Raw genomic sequence first — 27,114 nt, 5'->3', positions numbered from 1 at the left:
TAATAGGTAATTGTTAGTAATGAATCTTCCCTTCAATTCACTTTAATAAGAGTGTGAAATTAACCCACTGGAGGTATGGAGCTTTAAGGAGACTTCGCCATTCTGCCCAAGAGTCTGTCTGTCTGCTTTTCTACCTCACAGACCCGTACTGTTAGGTCTCTCAGTACACGGTCTCTCCAACTTTTGTCTGAGGCTAATAGAAGATAAAAACTATTGTTTGCTAAACACAAACTAAGCAAATAAAATTTATTTTCTGTGTGTGCATGTTACCAACTAGGGGATGTAATTCCACCTAAATGACCAATAGGTGATTCACAATAAAAGAGAAGATGACAACAGCATTTATACTTTTTGTTATTTTCATTTAATCTTTATTGTATTTTTTCCATTTCAATAACCTTAGAAAAGCTTGAGGTGATTAAGAACTACAAACAGGCAGTTACAGAATAGCCATGGGGATGTAAAGTACAGCACAGGAAACGGAGTAGCCAAAGAACTTACATGCATGACCCACGGACATGAACAATGATGTGGGGATGGCCTGAGGGAGTGATGGGTGCTGGGTGGAGGGGGGCAAAGGGAAAAAAATTGGGACAACTCTAATAGCATAATCAATAAAGTATAATTTTAAAAAAGGAAAGGAAATATGTCTTTCAAAAGAAAAAAGACAAGTAGGAAATTACTCTAAATTAAATATTATTTCTTTTGCTGATGACAATGCTATACAGCTACTTATGAAATGAAATAAACCCATGAGAATTCAGCTGTCTTCCTTGCAGAAATTGACAAACTGATGCTAAAATTTGTGTGAAAATTCAAGGGACCCCAAGTAGCCAGAAAAAAAAATCTTGAAAAAGTTGGAAGACTCACAATGAACAATTTCAAAGCTTACTACAAAGCAACAGTAATTAAAATATATAGTAATGGCACAGACATGAAGATCAATGCAACAGAATTAAAAGTTCAGAAATAAACTCGTACTTTTAATAAACTGATTTTTTTCACAGGTGCCAAGGCAATTTAATGGGGGAAAGGGTAGTCTTTACAACATATAGTGCTGGGACAACTGGGTCTCCACATATCAAAAAATGAAATTGGACCCCCACGTCATACTATATTAAAAATAACTCAAAATAGACCAAAGACTTAAGTGCAAGAGCTAAAACCATTAAACTCTGAGAAGAAAACAGGCATAAATTTTCATGACCTGGGATTAGACAATGGTCTCTTAGATATCAGACCAGGAGTTCCAGCAATACTTGAAAAAAATAAATAGATAAATTGGATTTATCAAAATTAAAAACTTTGTGCTTCAAAGGACACACTTCAAGAAAATGAAAATGAAACTCACAAAATAGGAGAAAGTATTTGCAAATCTAATAAGGGGACTTGTATTCCCAATACATAAAGGGTACTTACAATTCAATAACAAAAGACAAATAATCCAAATTAAAATGGCAAAGGATCTGAACAGACATTTCTCCGAAGAAGATATACAAATATCCAATGAGAGCATAAAAAGGTACTGAACATCATTAGCCATTAGCAAAAGAGAGATTAAAACCACAGCGAGATACCACTTCCCACCCATTGTAATAAAAAGACAGATAACAGAAAGTACTGGTGCAGATGTGAAGAAATTAGAACTCTCCTACTCTGCTGGTGGGAATGTAAAATAGTATAATTGGTTTGGAAAACAGCCTGCCAATTCCTCAAAAGGTTAAGTACAGAGTTACCCCGTGACCTGCAATTCCACACCTAAGTGAAATGAAAATGTGTCCCAACAAAAATTTGTTCATGAGTGTTTACAGCAACATTGTTCCTGATAGTCAAAAAGTGAAAATCCAAATGGTTATCAACTGAATGGACAAAAGGTGGAATATTTACACAATAGAATATTAGACATGAAGAAGAATGAATGGATTAACTTTGAAAACAGCATGCTCAGTGAAAGAAGACCACATACTCTATGATTCCCTTCTTATGAAATATCCAAGAATAGGCAAAATTATAGGGAAGGCAAATGAATAGTGGTTGCCTGGGGCTGCATGGGGTGGTGCTGCTAAGTAACTGTTAATGGAAGTGGCAAGGGGGTGCCAGAATTATGAGAATATTCTAAAATTGATTGTGATAATGACTGTACAACTTTGGGAATAAACTCAAATCCACTGAGTTATATACTTTAAATATGTGAATTGTAGAGCATGTGAATTATATATCAAGAAAACTGTTATTTTTAAAAATTAAATATAAGTACAAGCACAAAAACTCAAAGCTATGTCAATGTAAGCACGAAGCCACACCCTGAGTTGAAAACTGAGCCCCAGAGTACAGTGACACAAACTCATCGGGTTGCTCTTATGTGAAATGTATATTTGGACTTAAAAGTCATTTGAAAGAACTTTAAAAAAAAACAAACAGTGCCTTTGGGAGATGAACAGTATACAACTGACTGAAACTAAAGATCAAATTAAAAATTCAGAACAACAGTGGATGTGAGAAAACACTGGCAAAGTATGTAGATGATCAGTGAATCTAAACATACTCCATTTAAAACAAGTTACTTTTAAGCTCCATTAACTGCTTAGCAAAGGCCATATTTTCCCTTGATAATTGTGAAATACATTTGTAAATACAGAAGTAAAATATTTTTACAACAATCCTCTTCCTTTAACATGACACTGATTTACATTTATAATTAATAACTTAAAAACTAATTCACTTCAAGATAACATAAGTGGTCATAAGCATATGAGTTTTTGGTGCTTTGAAAAGTTTATTTTTTTCCTCAGATTAAAAAGTAACATACAACATTATGTAACACCTGGAATAAAACAGAATTAGTTAATTTTACCAAGATATTTATTTTCACTTTCCAATTACCCTGCAGAATATTTTCCAAATGCATACATTTTAATCTAATTGCAATCATCTCTAAAATATAACTTTGTATCCTTTTCCACTTAATGCATCATAAACATTTTCCATATTGTATAGTCTTTGTAATTATAGTGTTATGACAATATAATTTTTAAGTGCACATGATTTACTCAGCAATTATTTCAGAGTTGGACATGTAAGTTGTTTCCAATTTTTTGATGTTATAAATAATATTGTGAAGACTATGTCTGTGCATACTCTTTAATGTTACTATCTTAGAAGAGATGCCTAGAAGTGGAAACATTTTTATGGCAGTGGACTCACACTGCCAAGTTACTTTCATCTCTACTTGGATGATCCATAAGCTTCACAAACTTAATATGTTCCGAACTGAGCTCATCATCACCCCACCCCACCTCCACCTGTTCCTCCTTCTATCTTCTTCTCCTCACTTGGTGACTGGCATGGCCAGATGCTCAAGCGCCATCATCTTTGAGCCCTTCTTCCCACATATTCAATCCGTCATCCGTCTCTGACATTGACCCTGGAAGAACTCTCATACACACCTGTCCACTGTGCTCCATCCCACCACCACAAGCCTAGTTCCAGTCGCCATCACTTCCCACAGGGAGTGAAAGGAAGTCCCTCAATAGTTCTCCGTGTACCCAGTCTTTTTCCCTGCCCTCAGGGAGCCTATTTGCCAAATAAATTAGTGAATGAAAAGCATCACACCTGTTTAAAAACACAAGCAATTGTGTATTTGAAAGCTGCTAAGAGAGTCTTTAAAATTCTTATTACAAGGAAAAAAATGTGTGGCTCTGTGTGGTGATGGATGTTAACTAAACTTATTGTGGTGATCATTTTGCAATATGTATATGTAAAGTCATTATATTGTACACCTTAAACTGATACAGCATGTTAATTACATCTCAAAACAACTGGGAAAATAAGTTAATTAAATAAAATGCAAACAGACTACAAATGTTATCAAGAAAAGCAGATATTGGAATTTCCTTGTAGGTGAAAAAAATTGTGTATATATTGTTTCTTTTGTAGAGCCAATGAGTTTCAACATGGTCTTTTAAAAAATAACCTTGCATGAGGCCATGTACTGTATAACAAAAACTATGCTATAAAAGCTCAAATTACATTTTCATAATCTCTTGTTTTCCTTTCAGCTGGCTTTTTGACAGGCAGAAATTAGAATTTTTTGTTAGGGTGATCTTTACCTTTTATAATTTTCGCTACATGTTTTCAAACTTTCAAATGTGTGTGAACAGATGACACGGAAGTATATTACCAGGCACAAGGAAGGCTCTTGGGCAGCCTCATCAGGACAGCGTGCCTCGGAATCTTAGGAACTGGCAAACACTAGATAGAACTTGTTCCTTAGGAGGGACTTTTTTCCTTCCTATCTGAACAACTCAGTTTCCCTTGAGGGAAAATGCATTTACCGAGGTCTTTACAATAAAATGTGAAGAATGAGACACACGTAAAACATTTAAGTTAAAACTCTGCCTTTTTCAGCAACAGGCAGATAAATGGACCCCATGACTGTATTTTTTTACCTGTCTAAGTACTGAATGCATTTTATTCTTTATCTGGTGTATATAGGGGATAAAAGGCACTTCAGAGAAGAACGTGTCTACATACGTTACAGATGCCTGGGCACTCGGGAGCTCTCAAATGCACCAGGCATCCCGCCTCTGTCCTTACCCCAGTCCTTTGTTCTGTGCCCCCCTGCAATCACTCAGTCCATCATAAAAAAATAAAGTAAAATATAAAGACTAAAACTAAATATAGGACCTAATACAGAATAAAACCAAAATAAAGGAGACTTCTAGACTCCAGCCCTCCTGCTTGCTTACTCCTCTCCACTGGAGAAGGAATGAATTCTCAGAACGGGGACAGGCACAGGGGCTCTCTGGTTTTGGGGGGATTCTCACTTGCAAAAAGGTCTTGAGACCTTTGGCTTTGCTCTATTTTGCCATGTGGTGGGCTTAGTAGAGCCACCTGCTAAAATTAAAACTTTAATACAAGCTGTGTTCTGCAAAAGTCCCTAATGCATCAAGATAAAAGCCAAACACTCTTCCTTGGTGCACAAGGCCTTCGAGGCCTGGGCTTTGCCTCCTCGGCAACTACCACTTCTGGGTCCCTGTCCTCCACCTCGCCACAAAGGAGGTTTCCAAACCCACCGCGCTTTCTCCTACCTGAGGGCTGTTCCCTCTGCCTGCTTACAGTCTTCCTTCCTCGTTTTTTGAGCAGGCTAATGGGCACTGGTATTTTAAACTCAGGTCAGACTTCGATTCACCTCCTCTATATGCCCATTTTAGGCATTTGCCTGCCATGGGGGAGGAGCGCTCACCTGTGGCAGGTACCACACTGTTTTTTAAATGATCTGGCTCCTTGCGGGGACCCTAACAGATTGTGAACATAGACTGTATTTTTTAGATCACTGTACCCCAGAGGTTAAAACCTTATCCCCCATAAAAATAGTTAATAAATGAAAGAAAAAACATGAATGTATGCAGAGAACTTAGAAAAATAGATATTAGACACCTACTTGCATTGATTTCATTTATTTGTATACTTATAAAATGGATTTATATGGGTCTTCGATTTTTATTTTATTGAACACTTTTTAAAAAAATTCCTATCTCATATCACCATTATTCCCTAAATGAAGATATCTGCACCAAAAATCTCAGAGGCACATTATTTAAGAATAATGGACAATCTTGTAAATCACCTAACATGGAGACAAGTCAGCAGCGCTCCAGGGTCTGGCCCAGGATCATGACCTTGTATCAGGGCAGCATTTGGCAGCCACTGACTTACATTCTCTTCTTAAGTGGGACTTCTCACTGAGGCCTTGGTAGGGCAAAAAAAAAAAAAGCAGACAATTCATTAAAGGGAGTACTTTGTGACACTGTCTAGAGAATAAACGGGGATTCTCGGTTGCTGATTGAGGCTAGATCCACATGCTTTGGTAACCAGAGGAAAGAGTGGTTGGTTTGACAATCTCTTATGAAAAGTGAGTATATTCTTTAATCCTCACACCCCATCATTCCCTTCAGAGCCACCATTTACACCACATCATTCACCCTAGATTGGCAGCTAAGCCATGCCTAGAATGAAATATGAACCTGCTCCTCTTTCCACCAGCTTAACCCAGGCTAAATGCATCCACAGAATCCCTGGCCTCTGGCTCCACGTCAGGAGCAAAAACGGCACCAGGGCCACCCGCTCAGAGACAGCACAGTGGCCCTGCCTGGGGTTATGGGACTGGCAAGTGAAAGGGAATCTTTCCAGGAGGCTCGGCCTTCCTTTGCAGGAGTTTACTCTACTCGCTCTGACATAAACCTTTAGACTTGTTTTCTGTTACATTTTCTGTTACATTTTCTGTTATATTTAGGAGAAGTCGGAAAGCTGTCCGTGAGTTCTGCAGAGATGAAAACCACACATCAAGAAGGGAGAAGAGCTGGAATACGGTTCAGTGGGTTCTCGATGATTGACACTTAATGGTGCTCTGTCTGGGCAGATGGACTACGTGTTTACTCTGAGGGTCTGCTGTGAGAGGTCCTCTACTCATTCACTGTTCCTTTCACTACATATAGCAATTATGGAAAAACTTGCAATTAGTGGATTATGGCTGTGATAAGAAATAGGAAATCATTTCATGGAGTTTTTTTTTTTTAAAGATCAGAGATTGAGGCTTATACTAAGTATAAAGAAGAACACATTTTTAGGTTCTTAATAATTCTGAAGTGTAGGAGTATATTTTTAAATAAAATTTTAGAAAAAGGGGGATGCAATGTTTTTTGCTATCTTCAACCCTATCTCTTGATCTTTTCAATGTTTCATTTTAAAAAGAGATTTGTAGCCCATGTTATTTTCAAAAAAAATTAGAGGCAAAAAGTTTATTATGTGAATTAATAATCATGATATATACCATTAAAAAAAAGAAAGGCAGGAGAGTTAAGTATTAGATTTATTTCTGAATTTAAGGCAATAAGGGGTAAAAAAATTGTTAGTGTGAAATTATACAACTAAGGAAAATATGCAAAATCATTCCCAGGGACAAGTTTCTGTTCTGGAATTATATGGGGGGGGGGTCCTTATTTCATTAGTGCTTATATAGGGACCTTGTAGTAATAGAGTTGGCTTTGGGTAGAATTTATAGAAATGCTATTTTGAAAGAGTTTTTGAATACTTTGCAAAGGTTATTATGGCTTAACATTAAACTGAAACTCGTGGAAAGCATTTCGAGTTGGGACGGGATCTAAGACAACAGGGTCCAAATAAATGCCACGGAACTGCCTGTCAAATATCCGATAGCACATGCCGCCCTCTGGCAGGTGTTGGGGGTCAGTCCGCTAATGACTGAATTCTCTAACAAGTACTTGAAGGACAAAAATTCTGTTCTTAATTTAGAGTCACATGCTCAGACTTAGCCTTAGACGCAAAGATTCAGAATCTCTAGGGGGAATCAGAGGTTGGGAACCTATCTACATTTTTACTCAAGCACCTACTGGTAATTCTCAGGCTAGACGTGGCTGGGGAGCATGTTTTAGGTCAGAGTTTGGTTTAGATAGTTCTTTAGTTCAATTTAGCGTAGTTGTTTCCAGAAGTGTCTCTGTGTGTGGGGTCTGCACCACCGATGAGAAAAGGGTGAGCCCGGGAGGGCACGGCACTAAGGAAACCTCTACCGACGTCCGGTTTCCATGCTGCTCCCTCCAACGTCTTTGCTCAGCGTTTTAACAACCATCGCAGAACACATTCCTTTAACAAACTTTGGAAAGATTCCCCATTTGGAGAAGGTTTTCAGGGAGGATACCTCTGTCCAATCTCTTTCCACACTGCTTCCTTGATTATAGAGAATCATGTTGTAACTCTGAGGTAAAATATTTGAACCCCAGAATTACATTTTCATATAAAAAGCCACCCAATGGGCAAGAGATAAAGCAACTATTTTACTCAAATCACTTCTGTGTGTATGTGGTCAACTTCAGAATACATTACTGTAACATAAAAGGTGCAATTTAATTCTGAAATTTGTAAACTGGACTTCACAGCTCACTGCTTATCCCTTGCCCTGCTTCTGCCCGCTCCCTTGTACTCCAGCTATGACTACTTGTGATCTTCCCCCTTATTTCCAACAAAATTCTCCTTAACTGCTCTCCTCAAGTTTGATTCATATTCATCCGGGCATTCTAGGTGATTCCAGATATCACTGAGTAAATGCGTTACCAGGAATATGGATAAAGGAGGAGTTGGAAAGGGATACGTTACAACACACACCATGTTTAACTGGTTCCACATCTCATGTTTATAGAACTGGGTATAAAAAGGAGGGGGAAGATCTGCCTCAACCTACAGATAAGAAATTAAAGACCAAAGTGTGATTGACATTGATATTCAAGCCTTTCAGTTTCCCCGGGCATCAGGAGTATTTCTTAACCTCTCCAAGGGTGAGAGTCATACTCTGCACTTGTAAGGCTTGAGAACAGACAAAGCTCTTTCAAAGACATTGTTTTACCTAATCAGTAGCACAAACTAAGGGGGGAGTAAAATCCCCGTGGGAGTGAATGAGGAAGCTGAGGCACAGAGAAGTACAGCATTTCGTCCAGTGTCATCCAGCTTGTGAGTGACAAGGCCAGGCTTTAGGAATGGGTTTCAAATCCACTTCAGCCATCAGTCACAGACACTTGGTGGAAAGAATGTTAAAGGCAAATAAATAGTTTCCTAGAATAAAGTTACAGTAGTCTGCATGTCCTTCTACAGCTGATAAGTGGGGCATCAATTTCCTTTGAAATTCTGGGCCCTAAATAATCAGTTTCTCTAGGGAAGGTACAAAGACTGAGCACTATGATTTATGATTGCTGATCCTGATCTGCAGTTAGATTTCCTAGGACCTGGAACATCAGATATAAAGAACCATTAATATAACCTCTTTGTCAATATCAAAAATTGCTAGTATTTTCACATCTTTACAATTCCCATTTCTTATTAAAAAGAAAAATGCAATAGGCCATCTTCCACTATAGTAAGTTTGATAAGGTCACTATATTTAAAAATTCATATTTAAGGCAACGAGATAAAGGTCTGCTTACCCCTCCTTCATGTCATTAATAGGGAGCGGAACCCTGCCGCCCCTGTCCAGGGCTGACGTGATGTTAATGGCGTTCAGGCGCTCCGGCTGCCACACATTTTTCACTGCCCCAAGAAAGTCTCCGAGAACCTCGCTGGCCAGCATCTCTTCTACATTCATATTTTTAATGAAGAATTCTGCTTGATATGGTAACGGGAAGTCTAATTTTGGTTAAAAAAAAAAGGGTATGGATATCTTTAATGAAGCAGTCTTTTGAAAGAGAAGCAAAAGAACAATTCTAGATTTGTTGATTTCTGTCATCATCCTGGCTTTGGAAAAATGATACTAATACTGACTTCGAAGGCTTTCTGTATAACAAGGGACGTATCTACAAACATAACATACATTTGACACAGACTTTGATCTACAATGCAGTAAAACCCAAGGGCACGGCAGGGCAATTAATAATTACAGAATTTGGTTTAAAAAAAGGCAAATCCACTTCCAATGTGCCAGTGACCTGCCAGCCTCTTCCCCTGCCCCACCCAGGCAGAAGGAGCCCTTCTAGAATTCCACATGGGCAGGAATAATATTTTGTACTTAGAGTATTTTAAAATTAACAGATTTTTTTCAAATACATCATCTCATTTGATCACTACAACCTTCAATAGCGCTATTTTTATTGGACCAGCACATCACTAGACTAGGTACTGCACATGGTCACAGCACAATGGGAAGGACTGGTACATCTGAACAGAGAAAAGGTACAGTGAAAGCAGAATACACTAACTGTTAAGCTATATGCCTGGAACTAATATGAAATAATTAATGTAAACTGTAATTGAAAAATAACATTTAAAAATATGGCATAAAAAATAAAAATGGCACACCTGAGTAGGCCACTTACCATCATGAATGGAGCCTGCAGGCCTGGAAGCTGTTCGGGGTGAGTCAGCTGTGCGTGAGCGTAAAGGCCTAGGACGTGACTGTGTGCCACTGCAGACTTTATAAACACTGTGCGCTTAGGCTACACTCAACTTATTTAAAAAAGAGCTTAGCATTGGGCTACAATGTTATGGTATCACGAGGTGACAGGAATTTTTTGGTGCCATTATAATTTTATGGGACGATATCCTATCTGCGGTCCAAAATGTTATGCAGTCCATGACTGTTTACTGACCTTTCCGGGGCACGTGAAAACATAATTTTTTACTAAATGTTAATTATATTTTCAATAAGAATTCTGAAATTATAGCAGTGTCACTCTTTGGATCACTCCATAATTAAATATTCTAGAGAAATTCTTTTTTAAATTTCTCCTGAAATTTCCTATCTCATATAGAGATTTAGCTTTCTTCCTACCCAACATCACATCAATGTTTCTCTCCACAGATTTCAGAATATTTTAAATCAACTGAATGTGTCCAGTGTGAATTCTCAGTATAAGAAACTCTAAATAAGTATGATTTATATCAGTTTCTCAAATGTTATTCTTGAACATAAACCATCATCTCCCATATTCTAATTGTTCTATTAAGATAAAGAATAGCTGAAAAATATTTCTATAATAATAAAGGCTGCTTTTTAAATACTTACCATGAGGCAGCCCAAGCGAATGGATTGAGGGGAATTGTCACATTTAACACTCACGACGAGAGGGTGAGCATGTACGTGTACTGCTCTCCATACTTTCGGAAGGGGACACTGATCTTTAACAAGGTCCAGAAATTTACTACCATCTGAACCAATACAATTTTCATCTCTGCTAAAGGAGACTGAACATAAAGTGCTCACGGAGCTCCTAGCACAGAGGAAGAACTTACAAAAAATACTGAGCTTTAGCAATTATTATAATAATATAAATAGGTTAATTACCTGAATTCTTCCCTTAAGAGGAAAAGAAAATGTTTCTAGACTGTACACAGATTTAAAGTTCCTAGTAGTAATTGTACTATGTATATACCCTCTGATTTATTTAATTAAAACTCATACTATGAAGTATTTTCCCTCTTAATAAAAAATATAAACTATACCATAAATAACTGACATACTGATGACTGCATTTCTTACAAAGCCTCTTTAATATTAAAGGATATCTGATACCAGTAGTGAAGTCAGGGTAGATATTCTGGCTGTACAATTTTCAAGAGAGTTTTCTAGAATGTGATGTCTCTTCTTAAAGATTGAGTTTTTCAAGGTCCCAATTACTCATCTCCTACACTGCCATTTATTCTGCTTATGGTTTTGTTGGATTTGTTTGATGGAAAGGCCATCTGCAATTTTTTAAAATATGACATATTTATTCTCTTTTATGTAGATAAGTTTCTTGTGTTATAGATACATTTCCTGTTTCATAGAGATAAACAGTAGCTTAATCATACTCCATTTTTCCCCACACCAAGAGATAGTAGTGCAGAAATATGTCATAAAGAACAGTTTCTTGGCAATAAAAAAATATTTATAAATGATGTCAAATACAGTTTTGAGTATGCTAGAAGTCTCTCCTCCATTCACTTCAGTGTTTTTACACCCACTTTTCTAAACAAGCATGCAAAACTTGTTTCTTATTATCAATGCTCCTTTCTGGATAACTCTGATTTGGCTTTTCCTCCTCGGTGCGGCTAGGCTTTGGCTCCGTGGCTCCCTCACAAGAGGGCTGGCTGCAGCCACGCCCCTCCAGGCGCGGCGCTGCGCTGGGCAGCTGCCTGCTGTCTCCCCAGCCAAGCGTGGCTGCCAGGACTCCCAGAGATGAGTCACTCGAGCTTTCTAACTTTGGGGAAATCCCATGCCTGCTATATTTGGACATCACAGAGGCCAAGGGAACAGTAGGCCAACAGATTGGTGGCAGGCTCTGAGGCACTAAACCCAATTTAGAGAATCACTCTGTGTACTCTCCATGAGCTCCAGGGCTGTGCAAGTCTACAGGACTAATTTCCCATTAGGCCTCTCAAAGCAGGAGGCAGCTGGGCAAGTTGTCAGACTGAGTGTGATTATCCTGATGTTCAACTCATTTCTTTTCCCAACCTGGTCTGGGAGAAGCGGCATGTGCGCAGGTCGTGCTCAAAGACGTGCATCCTACAGGCCACATAGATTCCATCAACCCCAGCAAGGATAAACCCATGTTCACTTGGCACTCTGGTTTTCACAGTTTGGGGCCCTCTGAACCCTCTGTAAAAGGCAGTAGAGAAGCTCTGCCTGAAGTAAAAGTGGAAGCTTCTAAAACCCATTTATTCTTACTCCCTCATCAACACACTTTGAAAATCCAATTCTTAGATAAATAGCCCGGAAAGCCAACTTTCAGTACTACAGTGGTCAGGCACTCTTCCACTAGTATCTGCTTGGACAAGGGTCCCCCCACATCAGTGACCCCTATTAGGATGCCTGTGGACTCTGTATCCACAGGACTGAGACTATACTTGAGAAAGAAGGGGTTCACACTACAGACCAGGCCACCTTTCAGTTCATAGGGGCTCTCATATCTGACAAAGGGTTTTGAGTCATTCTGAGAGCACAGTGGTGAGGTTAGTGGTCTGAGTCCACTGGAATGTAACTGTGTAACTGTACTGTTGCAGTCCTTAGAGGAAAGGAAACTTTGCAATTATTCTGCTCATGCAGGGTAGTCCAGCTTTTTAGGGACTGATTAGACTGGATGCAAGCATCCCAATACAACTGGAGTCTCCCTGATCCAAAAGTCAATACCCATGAGAAGTGAAAAAGTGGACAGGGAATCTTCTGTCCAAGCCTACAAACTGGCATTTGGACTTGTTTTTCATATATGAAGGTCATTTAACATTTTAAACAGATCTGTTGTCTGCAATTGGCAATCTCCTCAATTATGGATTGCAGTACCTATTATATAGGAATTGTTTTCTTTTGTATAATGTAAGAGGCAATGTTTAACCTGGCCTTTACTGAATTGTCATGAAAGCCAAATTAGTAGGTTCTGATAAACTATTCTGTGTTTGCTCTTTTGTTTTTAATTATCCTGGTACACGGAAGTAAGAATTCCCCTACCCAGGATACATATTGTTTTACTGTTTTCAGTGTGTGTGGTGGGGGGGATGCCATGTCCCTTCTGTTACCTTCATAAATGATATGTGGTACAGAGAAGAGTACCCCATGATACACACAACTTTAACTGCAAAGTTTTTAGTGATGTTTAATTTTCCCAATTAATACCAAAATAGGGTCAGAATATTTGAGATTTTAACTCTTGGAATATGTCCTATGTCCTTCCAAATCCTTGGGAATCACTTACAATTTGAACTTATGTAACTCAACTGTGGGTTGACTCCAGCAATTACTGATGCGTGATTAGCTATTAGGAGGGAGACGGACTCAAATCAGAGATCACTTCTGTCCATCAGTAACACTTTATCGTCACATACAATTGAACTACAACCTATGATAAGTTTTAATGAAATCTGCTAATAATTACTGATTGTGCATTCTGCTGAGTCCCATGTTAAGCACATTTCAAACCTAATCCAAGGAATCTATACCCTAAACTTATGAGAGCAAGTCTGTTCTTAGTTTTATTTTACAGATGATGAAACTAAGCCTTGGAGAAATAAGTGGCCTGTTTGGTTCCCTAGGCTGAGCTTTTTAGCACCATAGAACACCATGATATTTTATAACAAATGAAACACTGCTTCATTTTCTTTACTACCTTTTACTATTTCATGAGTTATATTACATATCGGTACTCTAAAATCCTTAACTATATTTTACATAGAGACAAAGCATAATGAAATTCTTCTTATAAATAAGGAAGCAATCAGCAAAATATTTTTTCATACCTACCTTCTGCTGACATTATATTAATTATCAAATTATGCCTTGCAGTCTCAAAGGTACGCCTATTGTAGGCAGTTATCTATCGGAAAATGAAAATCATATTAAAGAAGTGAAATGTTATTTGGAAAATGAAATTCACTGAGGACAAAATGAAAACAAATTATTGTTTTTTCCATTTTCATTATTTGTTTATATACTTACAAAACATTCCTTCTCTGGACAATAAGAAGTCAGAGCTTTTAGCAATATTATGGGAAAATAAATAATTAGTCAGGTCTATTTAACATGCTGAAACAAGTTAAAACCAGAAGGACCTTTTTACGGAAGACCGTTAAGTGCTAATCGCAATGTGGATGCACCATTAGTAAATGGATTAACCATTATGAATTACTCACAGGTACCATTCTAAGATTTCAGAAAAACCAGAACAATGTATTTTTGCACTTTTAATTGGAGCTTAAGGATTAAACTGGAAAGTACACTTTAAAACAAGCACATCTCTGTGTTGTTTGCACACCAACCAGTCAAAAAAAGTGTCACAAATGACCCTTTGGAAACCATATCTCACGACTGGAGTGAAGCGGTAAGGTTCATGGTCTTACAGAAGGTTCATAAAGCTTACAGAACATGCTCAAAACACAAATCAATCCCTTCGTATGATCAAATGTTAGTAAACATTTGCAGAGCCAATGAACTTACATCAAAGTCAACTCAGAAACAGCCACTGCAAACAACAAACAAAGCAAAGGCCAAAAACAGGATAATCCTTTAACAACTCAAAGAATGATTAACTTGAAAACAGATAGGAAATCATTCAGACAGGTCTGCAGTACCTCAAAAAGAAAAAAATAAAAGCACTGGGGAGGTCCTAGCATCCGAGCACTGGCCTTCTGACAGGGGCTGCAGCTGAGGCTGGCACTGGGACAGGAGAGCACAGCAAACTGACCCGGACTGAAAAGAAAGGTCTTGCCCCTTTAAACATGGATATCAAAGAGCTTTATAGCATTATTTATGAGCTTTAAATGAAACCAGTTACACCCAGAAATATTTGCAAAAATAGTAAAAATCAAAATTTTGAAATAATTCCAAACCTTAACAGTACTTAAAAGTACATATTCTTTTTCCTTTTAAAAAGATTTTATTTATTTATTTTCAGAGAGAAGGGAAGAGAAGGAGAAAGAGAGGGAGAGAAACATCAATGTGTGGTTGCCTCTTGCATGCCCCGCACAGGGAACCTGGCCCACAATTCAGGGAGGTGCCCTAACTGGGAATCAAACTGGCAACCCTTTGGTTCGCAGGCTGGCACTCAACCCACTGAGCTATACCAGCCAGGTGGTTAAAAGCACATATTCTGAAAAGCATATTTTTACACAAAGTTAGAAGAACTCTCTCCACAATTGGTCTGATTTCTTAATGACTTCCTTGCTGTATTTGTTGGGACACATGATTAATTAGATTAACACTGAAATGAAGACTAGTCATTGAAATGAACTATTGGAAGTACTGTTCACAACGAAGCAAACGAAAAAAATGTAATAAAGATTTCATTTGGGAATCCTCACAATTTTAAAAGTTCACACTACAAAAAAACTTCATCATACAGTATTATCAATGAGAAAAAAGTATCAATCCTCTACTATTTGTTATAATATCTCAAAGCTAACACTCAGAAAACAATATTAGACATTTTCAAATGAGTGACAATAATTTTATGGCTAGCCTTCCCATAATTATCACAAACTGTTGTAAATTTCATAAATTCTTATTTTTTAAATATCACAGCTAATATAAGGAATGAATAACAATTTACAAATCAGGAGGAAGAATGTTATTATCTGAATTTATACTGTTTAATTTTAAACAATTATAATGGAATGTAGTCCTATCACTTCTAATGAGATATGAAAATACTATAATATTCTCAGTGCAATTTTCCTTTCCACACTAATGTGAAGCCCTTCACAGCAGACAGGCATACGGGCCTGCATGCTTTTTTATCCCCTATTTCCAGAAGAGTGGCTGATCTATTTCAGATGTTTAACAAATATCTACAGAATGAATTAATCACTAGATTTATGATTAAATGTTAGTTCAAGATATGCAAAACTCTTGACTTATTAATAGAATATTTTTAAATATAAATATATTACTATATGGATATAAAAAATAATGTATCCATATATAATACATATGGATATTTACTACTTGTGTTAGATGAAAGATAAGCTCAATTTTCATCATTGTATTTTCAGTATACTATTTGACACATATTCACAGCCTCAAGTCTCAGTTACAAGGTATGAGAACATGACCCCTGAGGATCCTCGCTCAACACGTCGCTCTCTGTCCCAGCCCCTCGCGTCTCTCCAACCAGAAACAGCCATTCTGAATTTTGTATTTATCATCCCCTTCATTTTAAATATAGTTTTATTATAAATGCACACATGCTTGAAATATATTAATTTGCTTCTTTTTTGAGCTTTACAATAAAAATGGTAAACTGTACGTAGTCTTCTGGCTGGTGTTTTTTAGTCAACATTATGTTTAAAACATTTAGCCTTGTGACTGGGCAGGATTAAGCCCATTGTGGCTGCAAACGTTCACCGTGTGACTATCCCATAATTCAGTCACCCATTCACTTGCTGATGAACTTATGGGTCGCCATTGCTTTGTGGGGTTCCTGGGTTTCGCTATGCAAATATTGCTCAATGAGCACAGCTGTACATGCCTCCAAGGGGACATCTGCAAGTGTTTCTTTTGGGTGTGTACCTAAAAGGGGGACCACTAGATCACAGGGTACTGTGATATGTATTTATGTGAAATATTCTGTACTGCCTTCCAAAGTGGTTATAACAATTCCCACATCCACTCACCATGAATTTTACTGAGGGTAAAATTCTCATTGTGATCTTAATTTGAGAGTAAGCTTCTTTACTGAATTGGCATCTATGTATCCTCTTTATGAAATGTCTATTCATACCTTTTTCTTATTGGATTATAAGAGTCTTTTTTTATATTTTAGTCACCCACCATTAGTCAGATACATACATATTTAAAATATCTTCTTCCAGTTTGTGAGTTGTCTTTTTTTATAATGGCTTATTTTGTTGAACAGAGCTTTACAAGTTTAATATAGTAAAAATTTATCTATCTTTTATCTTAAATAAAAATACCTAGATATTATTTACAAAGTCCTTCCCTAACCTAAACTCACAAAGTTCTTCCATATTTTCATGTACTATCTTCAATTTTGGCTTTTCACATTTAAATCCTCAATCTGGACTTGAGTTTTCCATTTCCTGTGAAGAATCTAACTTGTGTTTGCCGCATGGCTCACCAATTGTCTGAGTACCACCAATAAGTAAATATTCTTTTCCCCAATGAGCTGTGGCACTGTCTCTTCAGATATGTACCACTCTTCCTTATGAGACAGATGTGATTGTTAGTACCCTCGATATTTTGATGTGCTTTTTCTTCTGCCTAAGATAGCTTTCCTTTTATTTTGTGAAGTGAATTTCTATTTACCCTCTTACAACTGCATCACGCAGCACCTTCTTAGTATAACAGTTTTGACAGTCTTGGCTAAGAATGGGTTTCCACTTCAGTGCTTCAGCTTCTAGACTCACCTGGTACTCATCCTTCCTCCACCAGCACTTATTGTGATGCTTAGAACATGGGAGCAGCTCATAAAATGTTTGCATAATGACTCTATTTCAGTCACTGGACTGAATTTTCATTTCAGTCATGGATATGAAATGAAAATATGGAGCAAATAAGTTTGCATTTATTTTCTTAAATAGAATTCACATTATAGTAATCTATTTCTTTTAAATGTCTTAATTTTTCCACTAATATGGACTGCCCTTTTTTATATAGAAGCTGAGACAAACAAAAAAATGTGTAAATGACACAGACCAATGGAACAGAACTGAGAGCTCAAAAACCATTTGTGAGCAGGCAAATAATTTTTGACAAAGGAGCCAAAAACATACAATGGAGAAAGAGAGCCTCTTCAATAAATGGTGCTGGGAAAATCAGAAAGCCATGTGAAAAAGCATGAAACTAGCCTGGACTTTGTCCCCATGTACAACGACCTGAAACAATAAATTACACAGAAGAAAACACAGAAACTAAACATATGGACCTTGGTCTTAGACAAGATTTTAGGAATTTGATGTCAAAGATAATGGAAATAAAGGTAAAAATAAATGAATGCAACTTTATCAAACTAACAAGCTTCTGAACAGCAAAAGAAACCACCAACAAAACAAAAAAAAGGCAACCAACCGAATGGTAGAAGGTATTTTACAAACAGCAGCTCTGACAAGCATTCCAAACTATGTAAAGAATTCACACAATTCAATACCAAACAAATAAACAATCCAATAAAAAATGGACAGAGGACCTGAATAGACGCTTCTTCCCAGAAGACATACCAATGGCCAACAGATATATGAAAAGATACTCAACTTCACTGGCTACTAGGAAAGTGTAAATTAAAGCTACAATGAGATACCACCTCATACCTGTTAGAATGGCTGTCATCAACAAGACAGGTAATGACGAGTGTCAGAGAGGTTGTGGAGAAAAGGGAGCCTCATTCACTGCTGGTGGGAATGTAAACTGGTACAGTCACTATGGAAAACAGTATGGCAGTTTCTCAAAAAATTAAGAATAGGCTCTGGCCAGGTGGCTCAGCTGGTTGGAGCATTGTCTCATGCACCAAAAGGTTATGGGTTTGATTCTCAGCCAGTCCGCATACCTAGGTTGTGGGCTTGATCCCCAGTGGGGCACACATAGGAGGCAACTGACCCATGTTTCTTTCTCATGATCAATATTTTTCTCCCTCTCTCTCTCTTCTTCTCTCTCTAAAATCAATGACCATATCCTCAGGTGAGAATTTTTTTTAAAAAAATTAAGAATAGCATTACCATATGACCCAGCAATCCCTCTTCTGGGTATCTGCCCCCAACATTTGAAAACATTTATTTACAAGGCATATGCATCCTATGTTCAATGCCGCATTATTCACAGTGGCCAAGATATGTGAACAACCAAAGTGTCCTTCAATAGAGGACTAGATAAAGAAGGTGTGGTACAGATATACTGTGGAATACCATTCAGCCATAAGAAAAGATGAAACATTGCCATTTACAACAGCATGCACGGACCTTGAGAATATTATGCTAAGAGAAATAAATCATACAGAGAAAGCTAAAAACCATATGACTTCACTCATATGTGGGATATAAAACTGAAAGTCATAGGCACAGAAACAGCACGGTGGTTACCAGAGAAAAGGGGGTTGGAGGGTAGTAAAGGGCCCAAGTATATGGTGATGGAAGATGACTTGACCTTGGGTGGTGGACACATAGCGCAATACACAGATCATGTATCATAAAGAGTACACTTGAAACCTGTATAATCTTAGTGACCAATGTCACCCCAATAAACTTAATTAAAAAAAAAAAACGGTGTAAGTGAACAGAAAGGAATGGTACATTTCCAAATGTTATTTAGTGGGTTTCTACACATAAAATACTGAAAACCACTGCCATGTAATTTTAATTTCAACATTTGAAACTCAAATTACAAAAAAGTCAAGTACAATTTTGTTCTTTCTGAGAAATTACCTCAATGATCGTCGGTTTCCCCACGTTTTCAGCTGTTGGAGACCCATAGAGGACTCCATCACTATATGGCGTCCTTTGGATATACCGAAGCCATCCAGGGCGGTCTGGGTAACCCATCAAATTTGTGTTAAATGTGATGGGGTCATTACTAATCTCACCTAGATAAGAAACATAGCATTAAGATATGTCAGATGTTTTCACACATAGCATTAAGATATGTCAGATATTATTTGGTAGTTTTTAATCAAAATATTTCTGTCTAAAATTTTTTTCTTACCTTTGTAGCAAATTAAAACACACACAACACACACATACACACAAAACCCCCAAATGCGTCTGGGAATTGAGATTTGGGCCTCGTGTAAAGAAAAAATCCTTTTGGTTGTTTAGTTTGTCTAAACTCTAATGTAACAAAGAAAGCAGACTCATACAACTTCAGGGGAAATTTTCTTTTCCTTTTTTCTTTTTTTCTGTCACCTAGGAGTCGGGAAGTCCTGGCAATGAGACAACTGTCTTTTAGAAAAATCTAATCATGTTGATGTGTTCATTCTCTTGAGAAGCTTTCCTTTCATGAAACTCTGGACATTGTCAAACTAATCTTAAGGAACATCTTGAGATTATCAAAGTATCATATTAAAACAATGGACGGTGAGTCGAGAAAGACATTACAAATCCAAAAGAATGGTAAAAATGACAACATTTATTAATGAAAAACAATAATAATAGCATCATTTATTGGCACATGCCTGGCCCTGTCTTTGTGCTTGGACTCCACACGCACTATTTCATCTGATTATTAAATATACCTAAAAAAGTAGTACTATCATTAGCCCTAATTTTATTGATAGAATATGTAATTTTCCATGTTAACATCTCTATGGCTTTGGTAAGTGGTAAAACTAGAATTTAACCTTGGCTGACTCCAGAAACTATGCTCTTAACTACATCTTTTCTTCTCATGTATTAGGGCTGCTCAAAAGGTTTAGCTAAATAGTTCTTCAAACATAGAATGAATGCCACATAAGAAAACATTTTTAAAATAATTGATGAAAAGACTAGCTTTTATTCTAGAATGCTGTTAAGAACATGTTTAACTACATTTTACGAGTGAGTTCAAGTATGCTTTTTATTATATAATAAATAATATTTATAATAATTTTAATGCTATAACTTTCACAAAATTCATTTTTATTTATTTAAAGAATTACAATAATTTAATATATTTTCTCTTGCTAGTCTATCTCTTCATTAATTTCACAGCACTTGTGACAATCCAACAGAACATAATTTAAGCCAATAGTAAATTAAATAAGACTTTGTAATTGGTATTACTTTAAGAAAAAAATCAATCTTCATTAAACTGTTATGAAGTTATATAAAATTATTTCATATTATAAAAAGCTTTTTTGGAAACTCTTCCTAAATACCACATTTCCTTCTTTTCTCTTACCATTTTGGAAAACTATAACATATGTAGTTTTCCAAAAATCAATGTACTATGTAAGATTCCAGTTTTAATATGAAAAGTTGTAATTGTACAACTATAATTATTTCTATGTAAATGTAGGTAGATCATTTGTCAGAAGCACAAACTCAAGGCCGGGGAAACCAAAAATAGGCTTTCTTTAAAATTCAAAATGAATTATTTCCTTCTGTAATTAAATTTCTAATCTTAAAATGGGAAAAATCTTACAACAATGAACTTATGCACCCAGGCCATGTCAAATGATGTTAACAAGATTTTATCATACATCATCTAGATTATGCACAGTGAACAAAAAGAAAAAACTAGTAAATTGACCACTCTTTTTTTCCCACTCAGAACATACCAGGTTTTGGGTAAGGTGGAAATTCTCCCTTAAAAGACTCTCTTTCCAAAACGTGAACAAAGAGGACACCAGCAGATGGGTACACGTCCCGGTCGGAGTGCACCTTCGAGAAGATGGTGTACACTGAAGACGAAGAGGGAAGATAAAAGACAAATAATGAGATCTGCTTTAGGTAACTCACTTCCACTGTGACGCAGGGCTTCACTATGTAAAAACTTCTGGGAAAACTGAAGCAACATGCAAGACATTGTTAAGAAGTTTGTTTAAAGGGAAGTGATTTTAGGACAAAGCATCAGACAATCTTTACACTTGGCATGTTTAGACGCTTTTTAAATACTATGTGAGCAAAAGTAAGCACATTTTAATATTTTAAATTGTTATTAAGTAATAAAGGCATTAATAATATCTTTTTGGTAATTTCTTTTTATTGAAATTATTACCCACAAAACACATCATAAGAACTGACCAACTACATAATTGCTACAGTTTTTTTTCCCATTTTTTTCAAAGCAAAATAAAGAATAATTTTTAATGGTCAGAATCTATACTGTATTAAGTGTTCACTAGACAAAGCATGTGAGAGTATATATTCATTATATGTATAGCAACTTTCATCTATACTTACAATAATGCAAAGATACTTATTCCATGAGTGTTATTTCCCATAACTCTCCTAGAAATGAGTTATTCCATTTTACCCGATTGTGACATTTAATAATTCATGCAGTATAATCCTACATCCTAAAGCAATAATAATTACATGGTAAAACTCAGTGCCAATAATTGCTTTAAGTGAAGTGGGACAGATTTCATGATGTACTGGTTACTAAGACACAGGATGGCAGTACACTGAAATGGCCAAATTGGTTTGATTCGTTCTCCACCTATTGTTGTTCCTCTGATATCAGCGTCTCTGCCAACATATTACTGCCATTACCCTTGTCACCTCTACCATCTCTTTCGGTTTTCTATTTCCTGACTGGCTAGTGGCTGCAATTTTTAAACAGATAAACCCTATCAGGCCAGTTATTTCCCTTAATCACTGATGGATTTGCAAATGTAGTAATTAACCTTCGGAACCCAAATGCCGCTCACTTCAGGCTCCCAACTAACTAAAAGCCCTGGAGAGCAAGATCACTGACAGTCGATTTTTCAGCATAAAAACAGCAACTCCCACAAAATTTTTCTTTATCTGTGAAAACTTGTCCCTGCAAGTTCTGTGGAAGGCTGCCAAAAATGTAAAACTAAACGAAAAATATTTGGCTTGTAGCTTCACGTATACATAACTTTACTACTAAACATAACTTCAAAGGCTATGTAACAGAGGGAAGAAAACTGCAAGTTAGTTTAAGCTGGGTACGTAGGGAGACTCGTTCTCTCCCGATTTCTTTGGTATGAGTACGCACATGTAGTCTCCCCCTGGCATTCAGAGCACCCAACTTTGACCCAAGAACAATTCACTCACCAGGAAAAATGGTCCCATTCCGAAATGCGGGTGGTATGAATCATGGAAAAACCGTGAGGATGAGAATTTGAGATTTTTCACCAGTTGTATTTCATAACACCCCTGGGACGCAAAGTGCTGTGGAGAATGCTGCAGATATGGAGGAGACCCAGGCCCAGCCTTCCTCGAGGTCACCACCTGATGTGGGAGACCAGTGCCCACCTAATGGGGTACGGTCCCAGAGGAATCAACTGCTCTGACAATACCTGAGGAAATGATGAGGAGCAATGGAGGCTAGAAAGAGCTGGAAAAAATTTGTGTAAAAAGTAGAATTCAAGCCCTGACTGGTGTGACTCAGTTAGTTGGACAATGTCTCTCTCACAAAGGAAAGGTCACCAGTTCAACTTCTGGTCAGAGCACATGCCTGGGTTTCGGGTTCCATCCCTGGCTGGGGCACATACAAGAGGCAACTGACTGATGTTTCTCCCTCACATCGATGTTTCTTTCCCTCCCTTTCTCCCTTCCTTTCCCTCTCTCTAAAAAGAAACAATTTAAATCTTTTTTAAAGAAGTAGTATTCAATATGGTTTTTCAAGTACTAGCAAGATTCTGAAACTCAGAGATGGGGAAGTCGGGGATTCCACGGTGAATATGTGTGCATGGTACAACTGCAGGGTTCTTCCAGGGAAGGAGATGGAAGCAGTGATGCTTGACCCTGGGGTGTGTTTACGGCAGGGAGAAGCCCTGGGAAGAGGAGCCAAATGATGGAGAGTTGGGAACTGCTCCCAAGTAGTCATTTCAGGCTACACGTAACAGAGAGTTCACATCTAGATCACAATCCCACATCCAGAGCACAGGGCTATTTTGAATAGTCTAAAGAAATCTCTTCAGAGATTATCTAATTTACTCCTTCTTAGAGATTAAAAACACCTTGAAGTTCAGCACTGATTTTACTTACCTTCATTATTTTCTCAGCACGTAAAAGGCAGGTGGCATATGTGAATGACTTTACCAACACCTAGTGAATGGATGAATTCATTCCAATACAAAGCACTGTAGAGGTAAACACAGGTCTCGTGTTTATGGGCTAAATATATACAATATTCAATTTCAATTTCAATTTTGTAATAAGTGCTCATATGTGTGTAGCAGTTTCTATGTTACTTCCTCCATTTACATTATGAGTTACTAACACTTTTCCTTAGTTTTGGCTGCCATAAGGGGGTAAGAGCTAGCTTATAAGCAAAAAAAAAAAAAAAAAGTCCCTATTAAATAGTATTGAAGCCCTGGCCAAGAAGCTCAGTTGGTTAGAGCGTTGTCCTGATACACCAAGGCTGAGGGTTCAATCCCCAGTCAGGGCACATACAAGAATCAACCAATGAATGCATAAATAAAGGAACAACAAAATCAAGGTTTTCTTTTTTTCCTTTCTCTCTCTCCCTTCCTCTCTCTCTCTCTAAAAATACATTAAACAAATAAACAAACAAATGAATAAATATTGAAATGATTTTATTTTCTATATAGCCCTTGGCAGGTCCTGAAGTAAAACCATGAAAGGGTCCCTACTCCTGCAGAACACCTCGCTTCAAGGACTGGTAAAGAACATCGATCTCCGTTTCTGCTTTCATGAAAAGCATTGCTGTGATCTGCAGAGCCAAACCACAGTCCACCATGGCCCTCCCGGCTTTGAAGAGGACACGTGCATTTCTTTATTCATGTGCTCTCTATTGCCTTTCTGCGATTTGCGGCTGCCAGCCGGTCAGTTACCCTGGCAACTCCACAGTGAAGCCTGCTTCACTTTAAGTATATAGGACACGCTTTCCTTGGAGAAAAACACGATACAGATGTATGACACATTCATCACTCAAAAATGGAAAATGACTAAGTCACTGTGTTTTGTTTGTGAAAGTAATACTTCCTTTTTGTAGCACCAGTTTAAATTATGAGCACCCACACCTTTCCCTTATGGTACCTTTTTCCAGCTTGTTAACTTGTAAAATAAGCAGCTCTTCAACAGAGGCTATCTGAGCAGTAGTTATACCTCACTTCTGTTTGAACACAAAAAAATGACACAGAGAATTAGGTTCTTCTAAACATGAGCTACATAGATAATGCAGACTGGACCTGCACCAGCACCCACAAAGGCTGTGATTGGCATGTCGCACTCTCCTATGTCTAGGTACTACTCACAAACAGTAAGCTTGATACACATTGTTGTCCTTAAAAGCCAGTCTTGAAAATCAAATTTAAACACTCTAAGAATCCACAGTACCAAAATCTAATAATCTCTGAAATATACATGTGTACAGCACCATGCTAATCAAGCTGCGGCCACAGGGTCTATAGCTGGTGTATCACAGGGCTTTGCAAGAGTCTCCAGCTGCAAAGCCATTACCTCTGCAAACACATGCCACTGGACACAAATGAAACAGGAAACCACCATGTGGCTAAATCTGTGCAAATCCATCACCATTAATGGGAAAAACAATTAAACCAAAAGTTAAACTCACAGGGGCTCAAAAACACGGTCTTCAAACAGCAATGATAGCAAGACTTGCCAAGATTAAAAACCAAAGCCATAGTCATATAAAACAGATTTTTCTCAAGGAAAAATTACATATCTGAGTTGAGAAGAATGAAAGGGTATTCAGGCACGGCCAGGGTAATTATTTCACACTCTGTAAGTGTAGTGCCAACATCCCTTGTTACCACACTAGCAAAATCTTTTCACAAAACTGCGCCATATTCATCATAAGGTATAGAAACTGCGGACTGTATCAACGATATATATTATGTTACAGCAGGGAGCCAAGAACCAAGGAGCCGGCGATGATGGCAATAGCAATAAAGTAGGGCCTCATCCCAGCTAAATAGCATCCTGTTTTCTTTTATTAGTCTGTTTGACACTTTCTCCCTATGGGAGCAACACTGTCGTGAAAATATGAGGGTCTGCGTATTTACAATTACTTAAAAACAAAAACAAATTTGGATGTATTTAGTAAACATTAAATTTTGAAAGGATTGTGGTAGTTCATTGCTAATGAATTTACAGCACATAATGATTATTACAATGATTATTTTTAATAGCATATAGGCATGTACAAAGTCTCTCCTCTAAAAAAAAAGTCCAGAGAATACTTACCTTTTTCTGTATCAACAAGAACAAGTACAAGGCTATAAGGATAAACTAGTTGCTGAGTGTAAGATTACATTTCAATCTTAAAGCTGTCTTTCCTCTGAAATCTCTGAGAAGTCAGAACTTCATATTCATGTCTAAGTGACCTTTATTAGGTACCTATTATGTGTATATTTCTCTCATAGATAGGTTATCAACAAATTAATCACTTCAAAGGGTCCCTTTATATCCATTATTAATCTTTATGGTGTAAGAAAATACTGTGAAACCTTAGTTACTAGGGACCCCAGGAAAGTAACATGTCAGAGACCAAGTTTTCCAAAGAACTCAGAGGTCGATCCTTTTTCATGACGGCAGAAGATCATCACTCGGCACATCAATTATCGCACTCTGCTCTATTACACAGCGACACCCTCGTGGACTGTCTGGCTGCTTTGTCCTTTACCGATCACGCTAGCGCTAGCAGGTCCTAGTTAGCTAATGCTTTTTAAGGCTGTGTTGTTTTATAGATTTTCTCTTTTCCCATCTAAGGACAAGTTGTCAGCTGTCATCTCTGATTGCCATCAGTATGTTCCCTACATCAGCTTCTCTAGCCTTTCTAATTTGCCACTATTAACCTGCTGTAGGCTTAGAAAGCAGGCTACCAAAGGAGGTGGGCTTGCGTGTTCACATAGGAACAAGTTGGTACTGCCTTCATGCATGCTCTGCTAGATGTGAGAAACAGGAGACTGCACGTGCAGCACCTATTTTTGACTGCCCGAAGACCCTCTTGTGGTGTAAACCCTGGTTCCTGCTTGATGCAGTACACTGCTGAATAAATGATCTTACTACAGCTGTGATCACTTGCGGAGATGGCAGCAAGAACTCCACATGTGACATGCATTTGGAAACAAATAAGTACACCCTAGAAAGTCTTAATTCAACCCATCTCTTCCATAAATATGAACTGTCAAATCAAAGTGAATGAATTCAAGGTGTTGTATAAAATAATTTCTTACACATTTGATGTGTGGGAAATATAATACATAATTCAAACAAAGATCTATTGATTAAGTGATCTATTACCTTTAGCAATAGCTAAGTGAGCCTAAGAATATTATAAAATTATAATTAATAAATAATGTATTAATAAGAAATTAAAGTCTGTTTTCAAACGCATTTCAGTTTTGTAATCTGTCTCTCATGTGTAGTTTGAAGATGTAAGTTAATCATTGGGGAGCATGACAAGGTTGCTTTATGAGTATAAATTACTTAGATAATGTAGCAGATATGACCCAACTCTTCATAGTATTGTCTTAATAATAA

General features: G+C 37.4%; 1 protein-coding gene across 4 annotated transcripts in view; it reads right to left on the bottom strand.

Moving 5' to 3' along the window:
• The window catches only part of SGCE (sarcoglycan epsilon), a 67,965-nt gene that overhangs the window by 17,678 nt on the left and 23,173 nt on the right, over positions 1-27,114 (bottom strand). For 3 of the 4 annotated variants that reach the window (XM_045827702.1, XM_045827700.1, XM_045827701.1), the window contains exons 2-5: positions 21,231-21,353; positions 19,402-19,559; positions 13,775-13,847; positions 8,994-9,192 (exon numbers count right to left, since the gene is read on the bottom strand). In XM_045827702.1, coding sequence (XP_045683658.1) covers positions 8,994-9,192; positions 13,775-13,847; positions 19,402-19,559; positions 21,231-21,353 — 553 coding nt within the window. Of the gene's footprint in view, positions 1-8,993; positions 9,193-13,774; positions 13,848-19,401; positions 19,560-21,230; positions 21,354-23,631; positions 23,642-27,114 lie in introns of those variants that run through there. The other variant, XM_045827703.1, reaches the window with a different exon arrangement.

The sequence above is a fragment of the Phyllostomus hastatus genome, unplaced genomic scaffold, assembly GCF_019186645.2.
Source record: "Phyllostomus hastatus isolate PE091 unplaced genomic scaffold, TTU_PhHast_1.1 phas_scaffold_78, whole genome shotgun sequence".
Lineage (NCBI taxonomy): Eukaryota > Metazoa > Chordata > Mammalia > Chiroptera > Phyllostomidae > Phyllostomus > Phyllostomus hastatus.
Note: the sequence above shows the minus strand (reverse complement) of the source record. Positions and strands in the feature narration are given on the sequence as shown.